This window comes from Cydia amplana, chromosome Z (genome assembly GCF_948474715.1).
Source record: "Cydia amplana chromosome Z, ilCydAmpl1.1, whole genome shotgun sequence".
Classification (NCBI taxonomy): Eukaryota; Metazoa; Arthropoda; class Insecta; order Lepidoptera; family Tortricidae; genus Cydia; species Cydia amplana.
Window position 1 is genome coordinate 32673050 of NC_086096.1, and position 17520 is coordinate 32690569.

The 17520-nt window shown below is 38.5% G+C and overlaps 1 protein-coding gene across 1 annotated transcript in view; it reads right to left on the reverse strand.

The window, feature by feature from the left end:
- Positions 1-711: 711 nt before the first annotated feature.
- LOC134661115 (homeobox protein B-H1-like) overlaps positions 712-17520 on the reverse strand; it is a 28882-nt gene continuing 12073 nt past the window's right edge. The window contains exons 2-4 of the mRNA XM_063517064.1: positions 13426-13654; positions 2759-2974; positions 712-1835 (exon numbers count right to left, since the gene is read on the reverse strand). Of these exons, the coding sequence (XP_063373134.1) occupies positions 1589-1835; positions 2759-2974; positions 13426-13654 (692 nt within the window). The 3' untranslated portion in view covers positions 712-1588. The remainder of the gene's footprint in view (positions 1836-2758; positions 2975-13425; positions 13655-17520) is intronic.

Here is a 17520-nt window from a genome sequence, read left to right on the forward strand (position 1 = left end):
CCCGAAAGCATAAGGTACTTCTCAACATACATTTAATACTTTAGCTGTGTATTTAATACTAACAATACATACATCATATCATTAGTTATATTTATATAGATAATATAATATACAGTTTCTGCAATTTTGCAAATGCTTTCCAATTATTTTCGGAATGTTGCATCACTACACACAATTCTTTACTTAACAACTATTTCGATTATTGCGTGTTTCGAAAACATTTATTATTATATATCTAACTTATTCAATATTTCCCATTGCTAGAATGGGTTTTTAAGTAGGTACATCTGGACTGTGTTCGTGTAAGATTCGAGTAACGGGCAAATTTAAAAGAAGCAATTAGGTAGGTACACGCTACACATTGATATAATCCGTCGAAAACTAAACAATACCTTTTAGATATACCCATTCGGGTATTCAAAGCAATTTAATCTGTACATCCAAAGTAAACAGCCGAAATGATAAAGGGGTTAAATGTCTAAGTTACAAGATTGAACAAAATATTGCTTGCATACTGAAGTAAACTGAAGACAAAGAAGTCCTTGCACCTTGGATGTCATGTGCACATTCCGCTGCAACAGGATGAAATTATTCATGCTGTCTAGCCACGGGTCGATAATCAACAGCAGGGTCAGAAAATGTGCGCAATATCGTGCACATTCTCAATATCCTCCTACACGTGCATATAGTCAGACCCTAATATCTTTGCGGTGCTTGTAAACCCACCTTACTAGCAACAGCTTACAATTTATCAAAAACTATTTTGAAGTACGAAATCTCGCAATCTGTTCATGAGCCCAGTCCGGAGTACTCGGTTATTGCAATAACCAGAGTCGTCAATACAGGTAGCTTATTGTTAGGATGGCGAGGGAACACGCCCGCAGAGTAGTGGACGTTCTATTCGCCTGAACGCGATTTGCTCAATTGTTCATGCTACGTTAACGGCGAATTATCCGGCAAACGCCTAGCGTGCGAACGTGCTTTTAGGCAGTTAGCTTACCCACGTGGAACTTACTTAGGTATGTATCTATACGCTTAGCAGGTCGACCGAGCAATTACTTTTCAACGAGCTTTCTGAGATGATAAAGCTACTTTTGTGTATTAGGTATATAATTACCCATAAAAGTTCACGTGTGGCGTCTTTACGACCCGCCGACAAAGGACCTATGGTCTCAAAGTCCGACTGACACGTTGTCCTCTTCCAGCATGTGTACTCTATAATACTAATAGTTATATCTACGACATCAATTAATATTGTACACGTTAAGTTAAAAGTTCTTATATCAAATCTGGGTTTAAGATATCACATGTTTTGGACTGCCGCCGTCCACACCTCTCGATCACTCCCCGATATTAAGAACGGTAGAAAAGCTAATACGTAACAGATTTGTCAAACCAACGTCATCATATGTACTTAAATGGAGCAATAATTTAATTCTACCAAAATTGGGATTAAGGTAACAAAATAGAATACCAAAACACGTAAAGTTTTCACTTTCGCAGTCTCACAAGTTTCGCAAGTTAATTGTCTTTTGTCGACGTGCAAGTTTTGTTTAATTTAAGTGGTCCATTATCACAATCACTGGAATTATACGTGTATAGGTTCATCGTCATCGTCGTCGTCGGTGCGGCGGTCGAGCGAGGGCTCCCTCGAGGACCGCGGCGGCGGCGCAGGGCTGCCGGGGTCCACATCGGGCGAGGGCGTGCGGCGCGCCTGCGCGTAGTAGCCGAGCGCGCCAAGCGCGGGCGCTCCCAGCGCGCCCAGGTGCGCAGACGGGCCCGGCAGCCCGAGCCCCAGTGGCGGCACCGACCCTAGCGGGGCACCCGGGTATAACCTGACACAAAATGTTTACATTAGGTATACACCCTTTTAACGTATGAACAAGATCTTCTTCATCATCTTGATATCTCTTAATTTGATAACATAAATAGAGTTAGCCGTGTATTTCTGAAACTTAAAAGGCGTTCTATCCTTCTTGCCAGCCTAGCATCCAGCGTTTCTAGACACGTTAGCCTTTGAGTACTGATCTGAAACACAGGTAGGTACCTAGTGTATGCGATAGGTCTGTCCCAAATCATCATCGGGAGTTTTCCCTCTGTCTAGAGGCATTAAATAGCTTCTGCAGGAGGAAAGCATGTATAGGTGTTTTGTTATATGTTCTGTTTTAGTATTTTCCTTCCCGTAAATGTGCAGGCTAAAGTTGAAAAATAAAATAAAAAGGTAAATGTGACGTTATTCACACCATTAATATTTAGTTTTTTTCTAATGTAAATAGATTATATGAAGTAATATTATCCTACTTCAGGCTATCTAATACCTTTAAACGAGCGATTCTTGCTTATTTATTTATTTATATGTTTATTTGTATATATATATATATATATATACAAATAAACATATATATATAATAAATAAACATATATGTTTATTTGTATATATATATATATACAAATAAACATATATATATATATATATATATATTTCGGGGATCTCGGAAACGGCTCTAACGATTTTGATGAAATTTGCTGTATGAGGGTTTTCGGGGGCTAGGTCTTATCTTTGGAAAAACGCGCATTTTTGAGTTTTTATATGTTTTCCGAGCAAGGCTCATTCTCCCAGATATTTTTATTTATATTCTATAACTTTTACATCTATTCAATGCGTAATTCCGTTGGTAGGTACAGTTTGTAGTCAGAATCTTTCAATAAGAGGTAAGTAAGTAGGTGTAATGAGTGTAGTGAGAAAGATATTCGTTACCGGTAAGGCAGCGGTTTCTGCAGCGTGTTGGCGGAGGCGGCCGCGGCGGCGGTGGCGGCGGCCTGCCGGTAGTACAGGTCGGCGGACGGCGCCGGCTGCGCGGGGTACGCCGGCACGCCGGCCCAGTACCCGCCGTACAGCCGCTGGAAGGCTGCGTAGTTGCCCGCCTCCGCCAGCAGCTCTAGCCCTACCGCCGTTTGACGCTTCCATTTCGTCCTGAGGACAATAAAACACGGTTATTAAATCATTTTCTTCTGGGTAGGTAAGTACTAATTAGAGAGCACTGAGAGATTCATATTGTTTTCGATCATTGCATTATGCTTTCGTGCCATAATTAGGTAGTATGTTTGTCAGTTAGCTATTGTAATTAATTTAGCTAGATAGACGATGGTAGGCTTTTTTTCGAATTTAAAGAAAGCTGTTTGAACATTTCAATGTACAACAATACATTCACGGTCCATTAACATTTCAAATAAATCGATTCGTAACGCCGTGCGAATCCCACAAGAAATTACATAAAAACGATTTATGCCACATTACGAACTTAAATTGACTCTAAAATTCTGTAAACTGTCGTATACGAACCCCTAAAGCGATAGATCACTAACCCTAGCTGTGACCCCAATCGTCATCAAATTTGTCACAGGCCACTCGAGAGCACAATGAAGATGCCGCAATGAAATGAGTAATAAAAAATATAAATAAAATAATAAATTTGACAAAACGTCTTGGGCACTCATGCGCTCGTCGGAGCGTGGTCGAGTTTAATTTGATTTATTTGATTCGGTAGGAAAGGGTGCGCTCGTATATTATTATACATTAACGCGTTATTGCGACGGGGACAAATGTCATTTTTGATATTTTTTATGTGAACATCCTAAAAAGCAATTCGAAGAAAACTTTCCAAAGATAAACTGCCAACTGCTTGCTAAGTACAGTAGCTAGATGGATGCTCGCAAAGGGTAAAACTTAAGTATGTTTTATTAAAAATATTTTGTCTGTCTCTTATTTATTTAAGCGCATGATGGCTACCTAAATAAATAGTAGAAAATTGAATTCAATATTGATGTAACTATACTACCGTGAAGAGTGTATCAAAGTATAAAATGGGCTTTCTGTGCAACAATAAATAATCAAAATCAGTTTTAAGTCAATGTAAAAATAGACAAGACATTTGACAAACACAATCTGATCAAAAGAACCTTTGACATAAATGCTATTTTGAGAGCATATGCGGAAAACGATATAAATTATAGACACTAAGGTTTAATGTTTATACCAACTAGTAAACAAATCTACTAATCGAACTTAGTTACGTCCCATTACAAATTCCCAGACAATAGGCTAATAGGAACTGTATTCGGCAGAGGAGAACTAACAGCGCCCCATCCCAAACAAAATTAATTTCGCTCTCAACCACGATTAGTTCCGAAGTGTTCCGTTCTTGTCATCAAGTGAGGTTTTTATTAATTCGAAGGGAGTAATTTATTATTGCTATTCGCATTATCATCGGTGCTATTATTATGTCCCATTGTGTGCGGCCCGCGGTTAGCCGCCGCTTCACTGGCTACCTCGTTAATTAATTTCTCTAAATGGATCATTTAATTTCATTAAATGTAAATGAGGGGGAGTTCAGATGCTCGTTGCCGATCTTTTCATAATTTTTTATCATTTAATTTATTACCTCGCTATCTATCATGTTGTTTTTCATTTTGTTAACGGAACTTTAATATATTAGGTATCGACATGGTATCCGAAGTTTAATATTAAGTTGACATCATTCGTCAAATTATTTTTGGTTTAATGCTAATGCGCAAACTATAAGTATGTACCTAATGTAACTAATTAGAGTAATTAGCATTCGGCTAGCCATCGCTCGGTAGTTATGCGCATTAATCATTATATTATGACACGATGTTCTCGAGAGCGCCATTCGAGAGCACTTAAGTATTTAATTGTCAAGTGCTGAATAAGAGGCAATCTGCTCGGTGACACTATTATCTTTTATTGCCGCCTTGGGCTATGAACAAAAAGCTTCTCGAGCGCACCCAAGTTCGGCTGTTATCTCGGAGCCTCTCACCAGACGTTATACGCTGCTCTCGCTCCAACGCGAGCGCGGCGTCGCGACAGCGGGCCTCCTCCGTCTTTGTCCCGCAGCCCCCAGCGGAGCCCGAGAACGGCTCCGCCCAGCGGTTTAGTGATTTGATGCTGCGTGAACTGATTCAATTGTTGTTCGAGAAGGAGCATCCAAAAACGCGCCTTAACCGTTCAAGCTAAAGACGAAAATCGCCCGGTAAAACGGTTCCGCTTACGACCTCTCTGCGGGGGGAGTCGTTTCTCTCGATTTGGGTTTAGGGCGACGTGATGCGAATTCAGCTTGTATATCCGGCGGACAAAGAGCATTTCATCGATCCGTGTTCTCGCACAGTTCGCGCCGTACTCAGCGCTTGGGCTCTTTCGCTGTTGACCTGCCAGGAACAATTTGACTTTACTTCGAACATTATTTATATGCTGCTTAGAAAGTTTTACGGACGTTTTTGTACGAAGATCCGAAAGAACTAATGCGTGTTGTTTAAAGTTTTGAACATCTTTAATGTTACATATCCAGATACGTTCTTCTACCATTACCTTTAAGATCACTATATTTAACATTTCAAATTCTAAGTTATTATGAATTTTTGATGGGTAAGACACCGACGATATTACATCTACCGTGGAAATCTCTTTTTTTAAAGGGTACCTACTACGGGTGCACCGGTATGACCTCCCTGCATAACATGAGCGACCATCAGATCTGTGCCCGATACTACCAGTTGACTGCAAACATTACTTACCTCCAAATACAGAGATCAATGTATTAACGAAGCACATGTCAATAATGGCATCGTGTCAGAATCAGAACTCAAATAAAGTTTTAATAGCTACTAGTTGGGACTACTTGCTTATGTCTCTTAACGTTCCAAAAACGAAGCACACCGGAGGAGCGCCCTGACCCGTCCACAAACATCCTCAAAACCTTGTATTTACTTAGAACTGCTCACTCATGCACTCAATTAATATTTTAAAATAAAATCCGCATCACGAAATGACGATTCAGCCGTGGTCCGTCTAAATTGCAGGCTACCTACGAAATCTGGCCTCTGTCCGCTTATTAAAACCCGAGCAGAGCTCAAATGGCATTTCCAGTATTATGATTAGTGGTTAAATGATAAGCTCGGCGACCTGAGCGACCTTGGTTCGATTCCCGTGTCTCTGGAGGTGTAATTTGGAGGGTTCGCAATAACCGATTAGGCCGTTCTTGGTAGCTGTGAGGGGGTATTATGTCATTAGAGATGTGTGCACACACGTCCCGAGTTTTGTGTTAGGCCTTTGTGTGTGATATTCTTGAATAGAATTTAAGAAGCATGGAAGTATTTACATATGTAGGTATCAACTCAATGCTTGGAAGTTTAGCTGCACTTTTGTAGGTACGTACTTTATCAGAGTTATGTCAAAAGTGTAGGTACCTATTTACTTTACTAGGTAATCTTTACTATTTTTATACTAAATTATCCTGTATTTTTGGGTAATAACAACGTACGTACTATATCGCTGAGAAATTACCACATACATAACTTTCAAATGAATTTTGAGGAAACAGTCCACTGTATTCCTCGGCTGTGAATCCGCGTGGTGTGCACCGCGCGGCGCAGTAACGTTTGGTTGAGCCACCGCTTATCCAAATGATACAAATTGACGCACCAACGCAACCGACATCCTACTATGTTCGCAGTGGATTTTTATCCAAAATATTTTTTTAACCAAAACATACAACAATAATAAAAACCGGCCAGGTGCGAGTCTGACTCGCGCACGGAGGTTTCCGCACCATCAACAAAAAATAGAGCAAAACAAGCAAAAAAAAAACCGGTCAAGTGCGAGTCGGACTCGCGCACGGAGGGTTCCGCACCATCAACAAATAATAGAGCAAAACAAGCAAAAAAACGGTCACCCATCCAAGTACTGACCCCGCCCGACGTTGCTTAACTTCGGTCAAAAATCACGTTTGTTGTATGGGAGCCCCACTTAAATCTTTATTTTATTCTGTTTTTAGTATTTGTTGTTATAGCGGCAACAGAAATACATCATCTGTGAAAATTTCAACTGTCTAGCTATCACGGTTCGTGAGATACAGCCTGGTGACAGACGGACGGACGGACGGACAGCGGAGTCTTAGTAATAGGGCCCCGTTTTTACCCTTTGGGTACGGAACCCTAAAAACAAGCAAAAAAACGGTCACCCATCCAAGTACTGACCCCGCCCGACGTTGCTTAACTTCGGTCAAAAATCACGTTTGTTGTAGGGGAGCCCCACCTAAATCTTTATTTTATTCTGTTTTTAGTATTTGTTGTTATAGCGGCAACAGAAATACATCATCTGTGAAAATTTTGAACTGTCTAGCTATAACAGTTCGTGAGATACAGCCTGGTGACAGACGGACGGACGGACGGACAGCGGAGTCTTAGTAATAGGGTCCCGTTTTTACCCTTTGGGTACGGAACCCTAAAAAACTATCACTGAATGAAGATGGTTTAAAGAGCTTAAACTCAGGTTGCATCGTTTTATTACAGAGGCCACCTTCAGTGTCCATCGTCAATCTATTTGATTGGCTTGATAATCCTGAACCATAACATAGTCACCGAATTTGTGTAGGTGTTCCACTACATTTCAGCTTCTCGTTGCCACACTTAGAATTCTGAGTAAGTATGTATAGATATTGTATGAAATGAAACTAAACTTTACAGTATAAATATGTGGGGGTAATATAATTAAGTGGTATAAAGGTATAATATCTGGGAGACCGAGCTTTGCTCGGAAAACATATAAACACTCAAAAAATCTCAGAGAGAGAGAGATAACTAAGGACCTAGCTAGATCGATTCATCGAAATCGTTGGAACAGTTTCTGAGAAATATATAAATAAATATATATACAAGAAGTGCTCGTTTGAAGGTATAAGATAAGATTACTTATTAAGATTATTATTTTTATTTGATTTCAAGTTATTTTTTATTTCTCATAAATTATGGAGGAGTCCTAATCATGAATGTTTGACTATAAAATGACACATCACACTTATGACAATACAAAATACCTGCCTATTTAAAAATAAAATAAACGACAACCACAATTAATTACATAGGTAGTACATTAGTAAAATATGATTATAGTATGTATGTAGAGGTTTGGAGTAGGTAATATGATTTAAGTATTTCTTAACGGTTGGTATTTTATTTCCTGACACCATTGTGTGATAGGAGATAGGAGTGCAGATGAACCTATAGTTATAGTTACTTATTACTCTTGAGCTTGAGTTATGTAGTTCAGTTTTGTAATTTGTACGAATTATTGTGGTAATTTTCTAAGAAAATTCATAAGATAATAATATAACGTCGTGTTAACCGTTTAACACGTTGGCTGCCATGAGCATCACCGGTGGAATCAGAAGCTCATTTTTCAGGGTATTGGGCGTGGGAGTAATACTGTAGGTGTAGTACGGTGGGCCAAAGTGTTAAATAAAAAAAAAATTGCTAAGTATTTACGAGTGTATCGCTACTTCTTTTAAGTTTACTAAAATATGTCCGTATATTTTAACACACTGCAATACTCGTATAATCTATGGTAAACGACTAGTACCTATTAGAACGCTCATAGAATATTAACGGCAATAAAGCATTTTTCCGTTAAATATCAGTTAGATGCGTTATTTTACTGTCGACTGGCACCATCGGATCACACGTATGTCATTACAGTTCGTCATTAGGCACGTAATCGTTGCAAATCGCCGTCGCCAGCTAAACGCCGATAAACGCGGCCATTACAAATTTACGAGCCTCAGACCGTCACAGGCGCACTATGTGTTTATATTTTTAACGATTTCGTCGGATTGCCGGTGGAGGGCTTGTAATTAAGCACATTTGTAGCGGACTAAAAGGATTTCCAGAGTTGTCTCTAGCCAGTGTGCAATTAAATTCTTAATGATTTTGTCAGATCGCGCCGCCGCTGAGGTCCATTAAGACATATTGCAAATTTATAATAATGAGGCTCACGTTTAGAATCAGTGTAATTGCTTCATTTCCTTTAAGATACAGAAACTTGTGTCTATTTATCCAACATGTAAATTATGAAATATTCTTGTTTCGAATACGCGGAGAAACATAAATACTTAGGCGGCGCCGCATTTGAATTTTTACTAGGTATTCTCTCTTTAAATACTTACGAGGTAAACACTTTTACCATAAATCATTAACACTGAAAGTGGTATGTAATTTTAACATTTTTATTTGCATTTTGTATTCATGGTAGGTACATTTACCTCTCTCTATAATAATAATACGTAATATTTAATACGTAATTCATATTAAACGAGTCTCAAACCCTGTAAACGAATAGTTTATTTAAAGTCATTATATTTCACTAGAACGCTGACCCTAACCTTTATCGTTATGGTGTTAATGACTAATTTTGTTAAATGCATTCGCCTTTGTGAGATGCAAGAACTATAATAGTGTTAAAAGTGGCGGCGGAAGAGTCGTAATGAGTGGCCGGTGGCGGCGGCGGCGACGGCGCCGCTCCGCCCGTGACTTGCAGGCGCTCATCTGCCTCCGTTCACACGTCCACACTAATAATAATATAAGGGCTAACATGAAAAACTCAACGGCTACTCTAGAGTTAAGTAAGGAACTCGTACGCTCGACCTATTATGAGCTGATGACTAATAAGCATCACTTGAATTAGCGTTTTTCCCATTATCATTTATTAGATAATTAAACATATACTTAATCAAGATTTTGCACAACCATTTCCTTAACAACGCTCATATTATGAGAAACCTGACAAAAGAGAAATTTGACTTTAATTATCACCAGACCGTGTAAAGATCATAGCATGGTGAATAATTCTTAAAAATTATACTTACAGATATTTTGATGCGAGGATTATAGAATTTCAAACTCCATTGTAACATATTAATAGGCGGTCCGTACTTTTTAACCCCCGACCCAAAAAGAGGGGTGTTATATGTTTGACGCCAATGTCTGGCTGTGGCATCGTAGCTCTCTAACGTATAGGCCGATTTCTATGCGGTTGTTTTTACGTGAAAGTGAGTTTTTTTGCGGTGGTTCTTAGCTATGTTTCATAGAAAATGATCTGCTGGAGCGTAGGGGGTTTAAATTTATTTAATTTAATAGTTATTAATTAGTTTTGTTGTCTCACAATTTTTTTTTAAATTTTTAGTGTGTTTTGATTAAAAATAAATTATGTATATATTTCTAGATTACAAATTGACGTACCTAGGTCAGTAATTCTAAACACTAGTCTGAGAATGGAACTGATGGCAGGCTAAGTAAATATTTGTTATATAGGTACTTTGATTATAGAAAGTATTTAACCCTCTCGCGTCGAATGATGGTCCCTATGTCAGTTCATTTTTATGTGAAGTAGCTTTCACGTAATTTTATTAAAAATACGGTACCTAATTTTTTTTTTTAATTTTTTTTAATTATGTATGCCCAACCAAAAGAGTCTTGATGGAAATGTTATATACCTTATTATACGTAATTACTATCATTAGTGTAAGCAACTTTTCAATTTTTTTATTTATTTCCACTATGCACCAAAAATTTGCTCGTATTCTTTTTTAGGGTTCCGTAGCCAAATGGCAAAAAACGGAACCCTTATAGATTCGTCATGTCTGTCTGTCTGTCCGTCTGTCCGTCTGTCCGTCTGTCCGTCTGTCTGTCCGTCCGTATGTTACAGCCACTTTTCTCCGAAACTATAAGAACTATACTGTTGAAACTTGGTAAGTAGATGTATTCTGTGAACCGCATTAAGATTTTCACACAAAAATAGAAAAAAAACAATACATTTTTGGGGTTCCCCATACTTCGAACTGAAACTCAAAATTTTTTTTTTCATCAAACCCATACGTGTGGGGTATCTATGGATAGGTCTTCAAAAATGATATTGTGGTTTCTAATATCATTTTTTTCTAAACTGAATAGTTTGCGCGAGAGACACTTCCAAAGTGGTAAAATGTGTCCCCCCCCCCCTGTAACTTCTAAAATAAGAGAATGATAAAACAAAAAAAAATATATGATGTACATTACCATGTAAACTTCCACCGAAAATTGGTTTGAACGAGATCTAGCAAGTAGTTTTTTTTAATACGTCATAAATCGCCTAAATACGGAACCCTTCATGGGCGAGTCCGACTCGCACTTGGCCGCTTTTTTTTCCATTAACTACATTCTGTAATCAAATTCAATATGTAGGTAAACATGAAGGTACCTACGTTGTAAAAACGTAAAAAAATGACCGCGCACAAAAGCCATTAAATTCTTCAATTAAGCCCGATTTCACACCCTTTCACGAACCGAAAAATCGAAGACCAAACATTAGCTTTACCGAAATTATAGAAACCAACAAAAAGTGTGGCAAAAAGTGTTGGGACTACGCTGTGACGGACCGCCGTGCGCGACGCCACCGGCGGGAGGGAAGGGCCCGTCTATTGTCTGTTAAATCTTCCACTTTAAATCAATTTCACTCACACAAATTAGTTCTGAAAACGGATGACGATGTGATATCCTGGAAAACTCGTCCGTGTGCTCAGGCGCTGTGTAGCTTATGTACCTGACCACAATATCCTAGTTAATGCTCACATCTCTACACTCATTAAATAAATTCTGCTTATGGAAAAGTCGAGAACATTAAATTTCTAATAATAAAACTTCTGATATGCCTGGGAAAGATAGAGCTTATTCAATACCACTTTGTACCATAACCCATTTAAAGAGAAAACGCCTTTGCCCAGCAGTGGGACACCACTTTTTTTCTCCTATTAGGATAGAAAGAGCTCGTGATTCTGAGTAGAAATAACATAAAAAATCCCAAATTTGCAAAAAAAGTGTAGGGGACAACTTAAAAACAAAAATGCCCGTTTACGAAAATTGAAACCAGTTCATAAAGCATTATCTACATGAACGTAAAGTAGTAGCAAGGCTCACAGAAGATTAATAAACAATATATCTTCCATCTAACATCATCCGATAGAGATTGGTATAAAGCAATAGAAAATTAGTGTAGTTTATTTTTTAGCTACCGAAGCTTTTGTCCGGAAGGTGGTGTCGGCGCCCGCAAAGGCCTAATTATTAAACGTTTGTTTTTGAAACGGCCGCCAGGTACAGTTGCCGCCGAAACGCCTGCTCCTATTTTTTTCGAAGCATAATTACGAATGTAAATATAGACTGTCCTAAATAGTTATCGTTAAGTGTGTTTCATAGTTTTTAATTAGTTTTATAATAACATGTAAAATTTGGTATACCTACAAAAGCTAATGGATATTTACTGCGAAAAATAAAGTAGATACAGAGACCGTTTTATTAACCGAATATGTATTATTCAACGAAATCGGACAAAAATTTTACATTTTCATTGTAAAAAAATTCATTTCATTTCAAAAGTAAAAAAGAAATATTGGCAATGTACTCGTATGTCCAAAGTGTCACTGTAAAATTCGCAAAGCAGAGTGAGGTTATTTAAGTTACATTGACATAGTAAATAGTTCGCCAGTAGCGATAGTCCGTCCGTTGTGCTGAGACTGCTGACTCAGCGCCGCTTTGTGGTGCCGACTCTCTCACGAGTCGGGAGCGTCCGCCGCGCCGCCCGGCGGACTCGCCACCGCTGTAGAAGCTAATACACGGCTCAAACCCTTGATTGCCACTGTCGGGAAACACAACTCGGATTTTAATGCCTTGCTCACGAAATTTGCCTAAAACGGCTGCGCACACACAGTTGGCACGATTATCCTGTCATACCGATGCGATATACTTATCTATGCTACATTCACTCTTATACATATTTTTAGACGTACTTACCTAATACATGCTATGATATTGTACAACTGGTAAACACGTTTTGTTTTGAAGTACTAATTATAATTTGTTAATTCATCTGTAATAGTTTAATGTGCACGTAATGACAGTATTTTAATTTATTAATATATTTCAACGTAATTCTTTTCTAACCATGCAAACAATTCAAATTGAGAACCATGTAAGTACACCGAACAATAGCAATCATCACGCAATCGTAAAATTAATCCTATTTTCAAGTAAATTAACAATATTTTTGAGATCTATTGCGGTTAGTGAATTTTATAGTGGGTATTGTATACCTAATTTACTGCGTGTTTTGTTGTGATAGTAATCGAATGATTAAAAATATATGTTTTAGTTGAGAAATAATTCCTATGGAACATACATATTGAAATCTACCACGTCACAACACATTTTAATTCCATTAGACACTAAGAGAGTTAGCTAAGCAACAGTGGTAAGCAGCTTTTCCACGATTGTCATGTAAAGCGCTTACCTACTTTTCCTGACGATAGGTTGTCATTCAATAAGTATTAGTTCATAATCACTCCACATTGCCGAGTATGAGTAGCTGTGTAACCTCACGGTACGGTTTTATTAATGAGCGATAGGTATAACGCAGCGGAATAACGAATAGTAAGTAATTCTAATTATAAGCCAGGTACTTACTCGGGACAGAACTGATATGGGACTTTATGATAGAATGAAGCCTAGTAATAGGGTAGAAGGTAATTTTGGAGTGGCGAAACTCACCGTCGGTTTTGGTACCACGTTTTGACCTGGGTGTCGGTGAGCCCCAGCTTGGCGGCCAGCTCCATGCGGTCCTGCACGCTGAGGTACTTCTGCCGCTCGAACGACTTCTCGAGGGTCTGCAGCTGGTGGTCGGTGAAGGCCGTGCGCGCCTTGCGCTGCTTCTTGGCCAGGCTCGACGAGTCCCCGCCGCAACTCTTGCTTGAAATGTCGTCCGAGTCATCCTTCACGCCTGCAACCAATGAGACTTAGTTTAAAAAAATTAATGTGTCGCTATATTTCATTTTATTGCATGAGTTTTAAGTTTATGGTAATAATATCAATATGCCTAATGGAAGATATTAACTATTGAAAAATTTGTTTTGTTTCCCTTCTGTACCTATGTAATTATTTTATTTTTTTCCATATCGTGCCTCTTAGTTTTTCCATTCGTCCTTTTTAGGGCTCGTATAAAATAAGAGGTAATATTTTAGAATAATCATATTTGTATACGTTCTGTCTTTAAAGTATGCGTTTCGTGAAAATAAAACATGATTTATTTGGTCGATATTAAGTATAAGAAACTGGTCGCGAAGCCGTGGGGCTTGCGGGGCTTCCTGCGGTTACCGCCTCACTTCCCTCCGCGAGGCTCCGCCGTGCTCGTACGCTGGAAGCGGCAAACAAACAAGCCTACACTTTCCACTAATTCTTACACTTTCGCCATTCCACAGATTGTTTTTCTGATAGTTAATATGATTTCTTTGGTTTACTTCTTTCTTATCTAATAGATTATTTAATCCAGCGGTCGGCAACCAGCGGCCCGCGGGCCGCATCTGTACTGAAGTACGTCTGTACTTACCTACACATGCGCGGATATTGACGGAAATCGAAGGTGAACAGGCAGTATATATCTAAATCCATTAACACTGTCTTGGATGAAGGCAACGTCACAACATACCCTCTGGAGTGCCTAAACTCATTGAGTGCTTTAGGACTCACAGCACACACATTAACCTACATTAAATACTGTTGTTCTGTGTTTAAGCACTGACATCCTGGACGCTTCGGGCCTTCGGCCTTTGCATTTAGACACTTATACTATTGTTCTGTGTTTAAGCGCTGACAGCCTGGACGCTTCGGGCCTTCGGCCCTACATGGAGCTCGGCCTTCGGCTTTTGCATTAGACATCCACACCAAAATTTCACGTAAACCATTGCGACTGTGTCCCTGACATAGCCTCTCTCAATTTTTTTTCTATCAAAAAATTTTCGCGCTCGCTACGCTCGCGTTTTTGATACGATTTTAAAGGTTAAGCCTACTCTGATAAAGATGGCATTCTGGGCACCCTACCGAGCGACTACTACTACGACTTAAGCACTGACATCCTGGACGCTTCGGGCCTTCGGCCTTTGCATTTAGACATATTATTGTTCTGTGTTTAAGCGCTGACAGCCTGGACGCTTCGGGCCTTCGGCCCTACATGGAGCTCGGCCTTCGGCTTTTGCTTTAGACATCCACACTAGTGATGGGTAGGACATCAATTTAGAATGAGTTTGTATGAGTACCTCATTTTCTAAAATGAGGTGTTACAATGTCTTACTTCAAATGAGGTGAGGTACTAGCATATTTTCAGCGTCAACTATTCCGTTAATTCCAACAGCGACAATTTTTTTAAGATGTATGAAAGCTTGCAGCGCTTACGCTTGTTGTCTTTCGTGTTTAATTGTTAACGTATTTTCGGTGGTGACGCGAAGCTATATTGAAGTACGTCGCGTGTCGGTCTCACTCCCTCTTTGGGTATTTCTAATTCATTGTTTCATTTTGAAAGGATTTTTGAGGTGATTTGTGAGTTTTGACGATCGCGAGACTCGCGAGTGAATTTGAACGGATAAGAGTTTTTTTGAAATTTGAAGTGTGTGAATGATTTGTGTGGCAAGAGGTGTTTGTGATGCGCGCGAGTAAATGAGTAAAATGAATAGAGGAGTGAAGTAAGACATTTTTGCGGTACGAAGTACTGCGACAAATTAACAAAATGAGTGGTACAAATGAGGTGCCTCACGAGTGAGCGACTCAACACTAATCCACACCCAAATTTCACGTAAACCATTGCGGCTGTGTCCCTGACATAGCCTCTCTCAATTTTTTTTCTATCAAATTTCGCGTGCGGCCCGCGTCAACTTCGTAAACTACTATGTGGCCCTTGGCTGCTAAAAGGTTGCCGACCGCTGATTTAATCTATAAAATAGCTTGAAATATTGGCAATTTGTGATTTTTCGATATCTAAACCAAAACGCTTTTTTATTTTTAAATCACTAATTAGGCTGTTTAAAATAAATATTTGTCATGAGAACTATCGTACTGATTGATTAAATTCTTGAAATGCCGCTGCTCAAGTCGAGATTTTCCTAATGTTTATTTTATTTTAATTTAAAAGTAAGTAGGTACATATATTTAATATCTGTGTCCAAGATTGTTGGTTTGACGAAGGATTAAGAGTAATGTGTAAGGAATTAGCTCAGCCGAGTGTGGCGGCGGTTGTGGTTTGCCACCCATGTGTACATGTAAGTACGTACCCTACCAGCTATTGGGACAACTTTACATTTCACTTTGTGTTGTTTTATGATTAGAGCTGCAAGAATGAGTGCGGGGGAAATATTAAACAATTTATCGTTAGTTAAAAAATGTAACGGCAGCTGTCATCTCATACCGTAATCCAAACATCAGGGGATTTTAACGGTCGCAACGCGCAGATAATGTTATTACCAGAGTTGATAATTGTCCTAACAACTATCTGATTTATTACATACGTAGTTTTCATTATCAAATATTACGAAGTAAATAAATGGAAAACTTTTGTAGATATTGTGTATAAACCAAAGTTTTTCAGGCTACTAATAAAATATTACTACCTGCCACCACAACTTATGTATAGACCAACTAAACCAAACCAACTAAAGCACATAAGCACGTTATTAATTAATATTAAATTATCTTACATTAATAATGAAAACAATATATCGACCGTACATTATTTGTTAAATATCTTCAAATATTTACAAATCTTACTCGGAGTCGACTTGGCTTGGAAAACTTAGTTTATTGATTTATTTTTTTTGTTACTATTTTCATTAGGTTTGAGTAGGTACACAAAGGAGAGTTCTCTTAAATCCGAAAAGTTATGAATAGGTTTACCGATTCTCAGATTGTCGGTCGTGGAGCGAATAGCGGCCGCCGTATCGATTACTACCTACAGAGCGTGAAGATGCTTTAGCAAAAGCGCGGGTCCGAAAAACTGTGAAATACATATAGCTAGTATGTTTGTTTTCGGTATTGAAAAGGTTGAGCGGCTAAAACAGAATGTTTCAAACCGCATGGACGAACTATGATCTGGAATTGTTCAAAAATCTAAATTAACACTAGGTAAGTAATTCTATCATTCTTTGGTTATCTGTTTACCAGATCAATTAATTGTTTGCTTACATAAAATTGTTTCAATCAATTGTTTAAAGTAAATATATTTTACATGCCATGTTAAAGGACAGGTGAATGCGTTTACATGTGTATGACCGTGACTCAATTACTTGTAATTAAAATAATAGGTACGTGGCGGCCGTCTGTGCGACTGTCTACGTAAAGGACAAGCCTCCTAGCCGATTTGCATAATGTAATCTGTTGATTGAATATCCACTCTAGTGCAATAAAGCCTGAGCTTGTTTTATTTCTCCATGTTTATGGAATATATTATACAAACACGTTTAGATTTCTGAATTGTTCTGTGAATATTTTCATTACCCAACATCAGCCCATTGTTTGTTAGACTTTGACGAAAAGATCTCTATGTAAATATTGGTAGCTACTACGAGTATAACGAGTAGTACTCTGTTGATTTTTTATCTTGAATCTTTCATAGAAATATCTTCTTCTTTTTCTTCTACTTAGGAAGAAGATTAAGAAATATAAATGCACTACTTTCGCTCCATTCTACGAAGTGCTGGATTGATTTGCCTCTTCCAAAAACTGCCGTTGAAAATTTAGTTTCTAATGGTATTTGCGTCAAATGCCTATATACTCAAATCAAATCTGAGAGTCTAACGCAAAAACCAAAAATATAATTTCGCT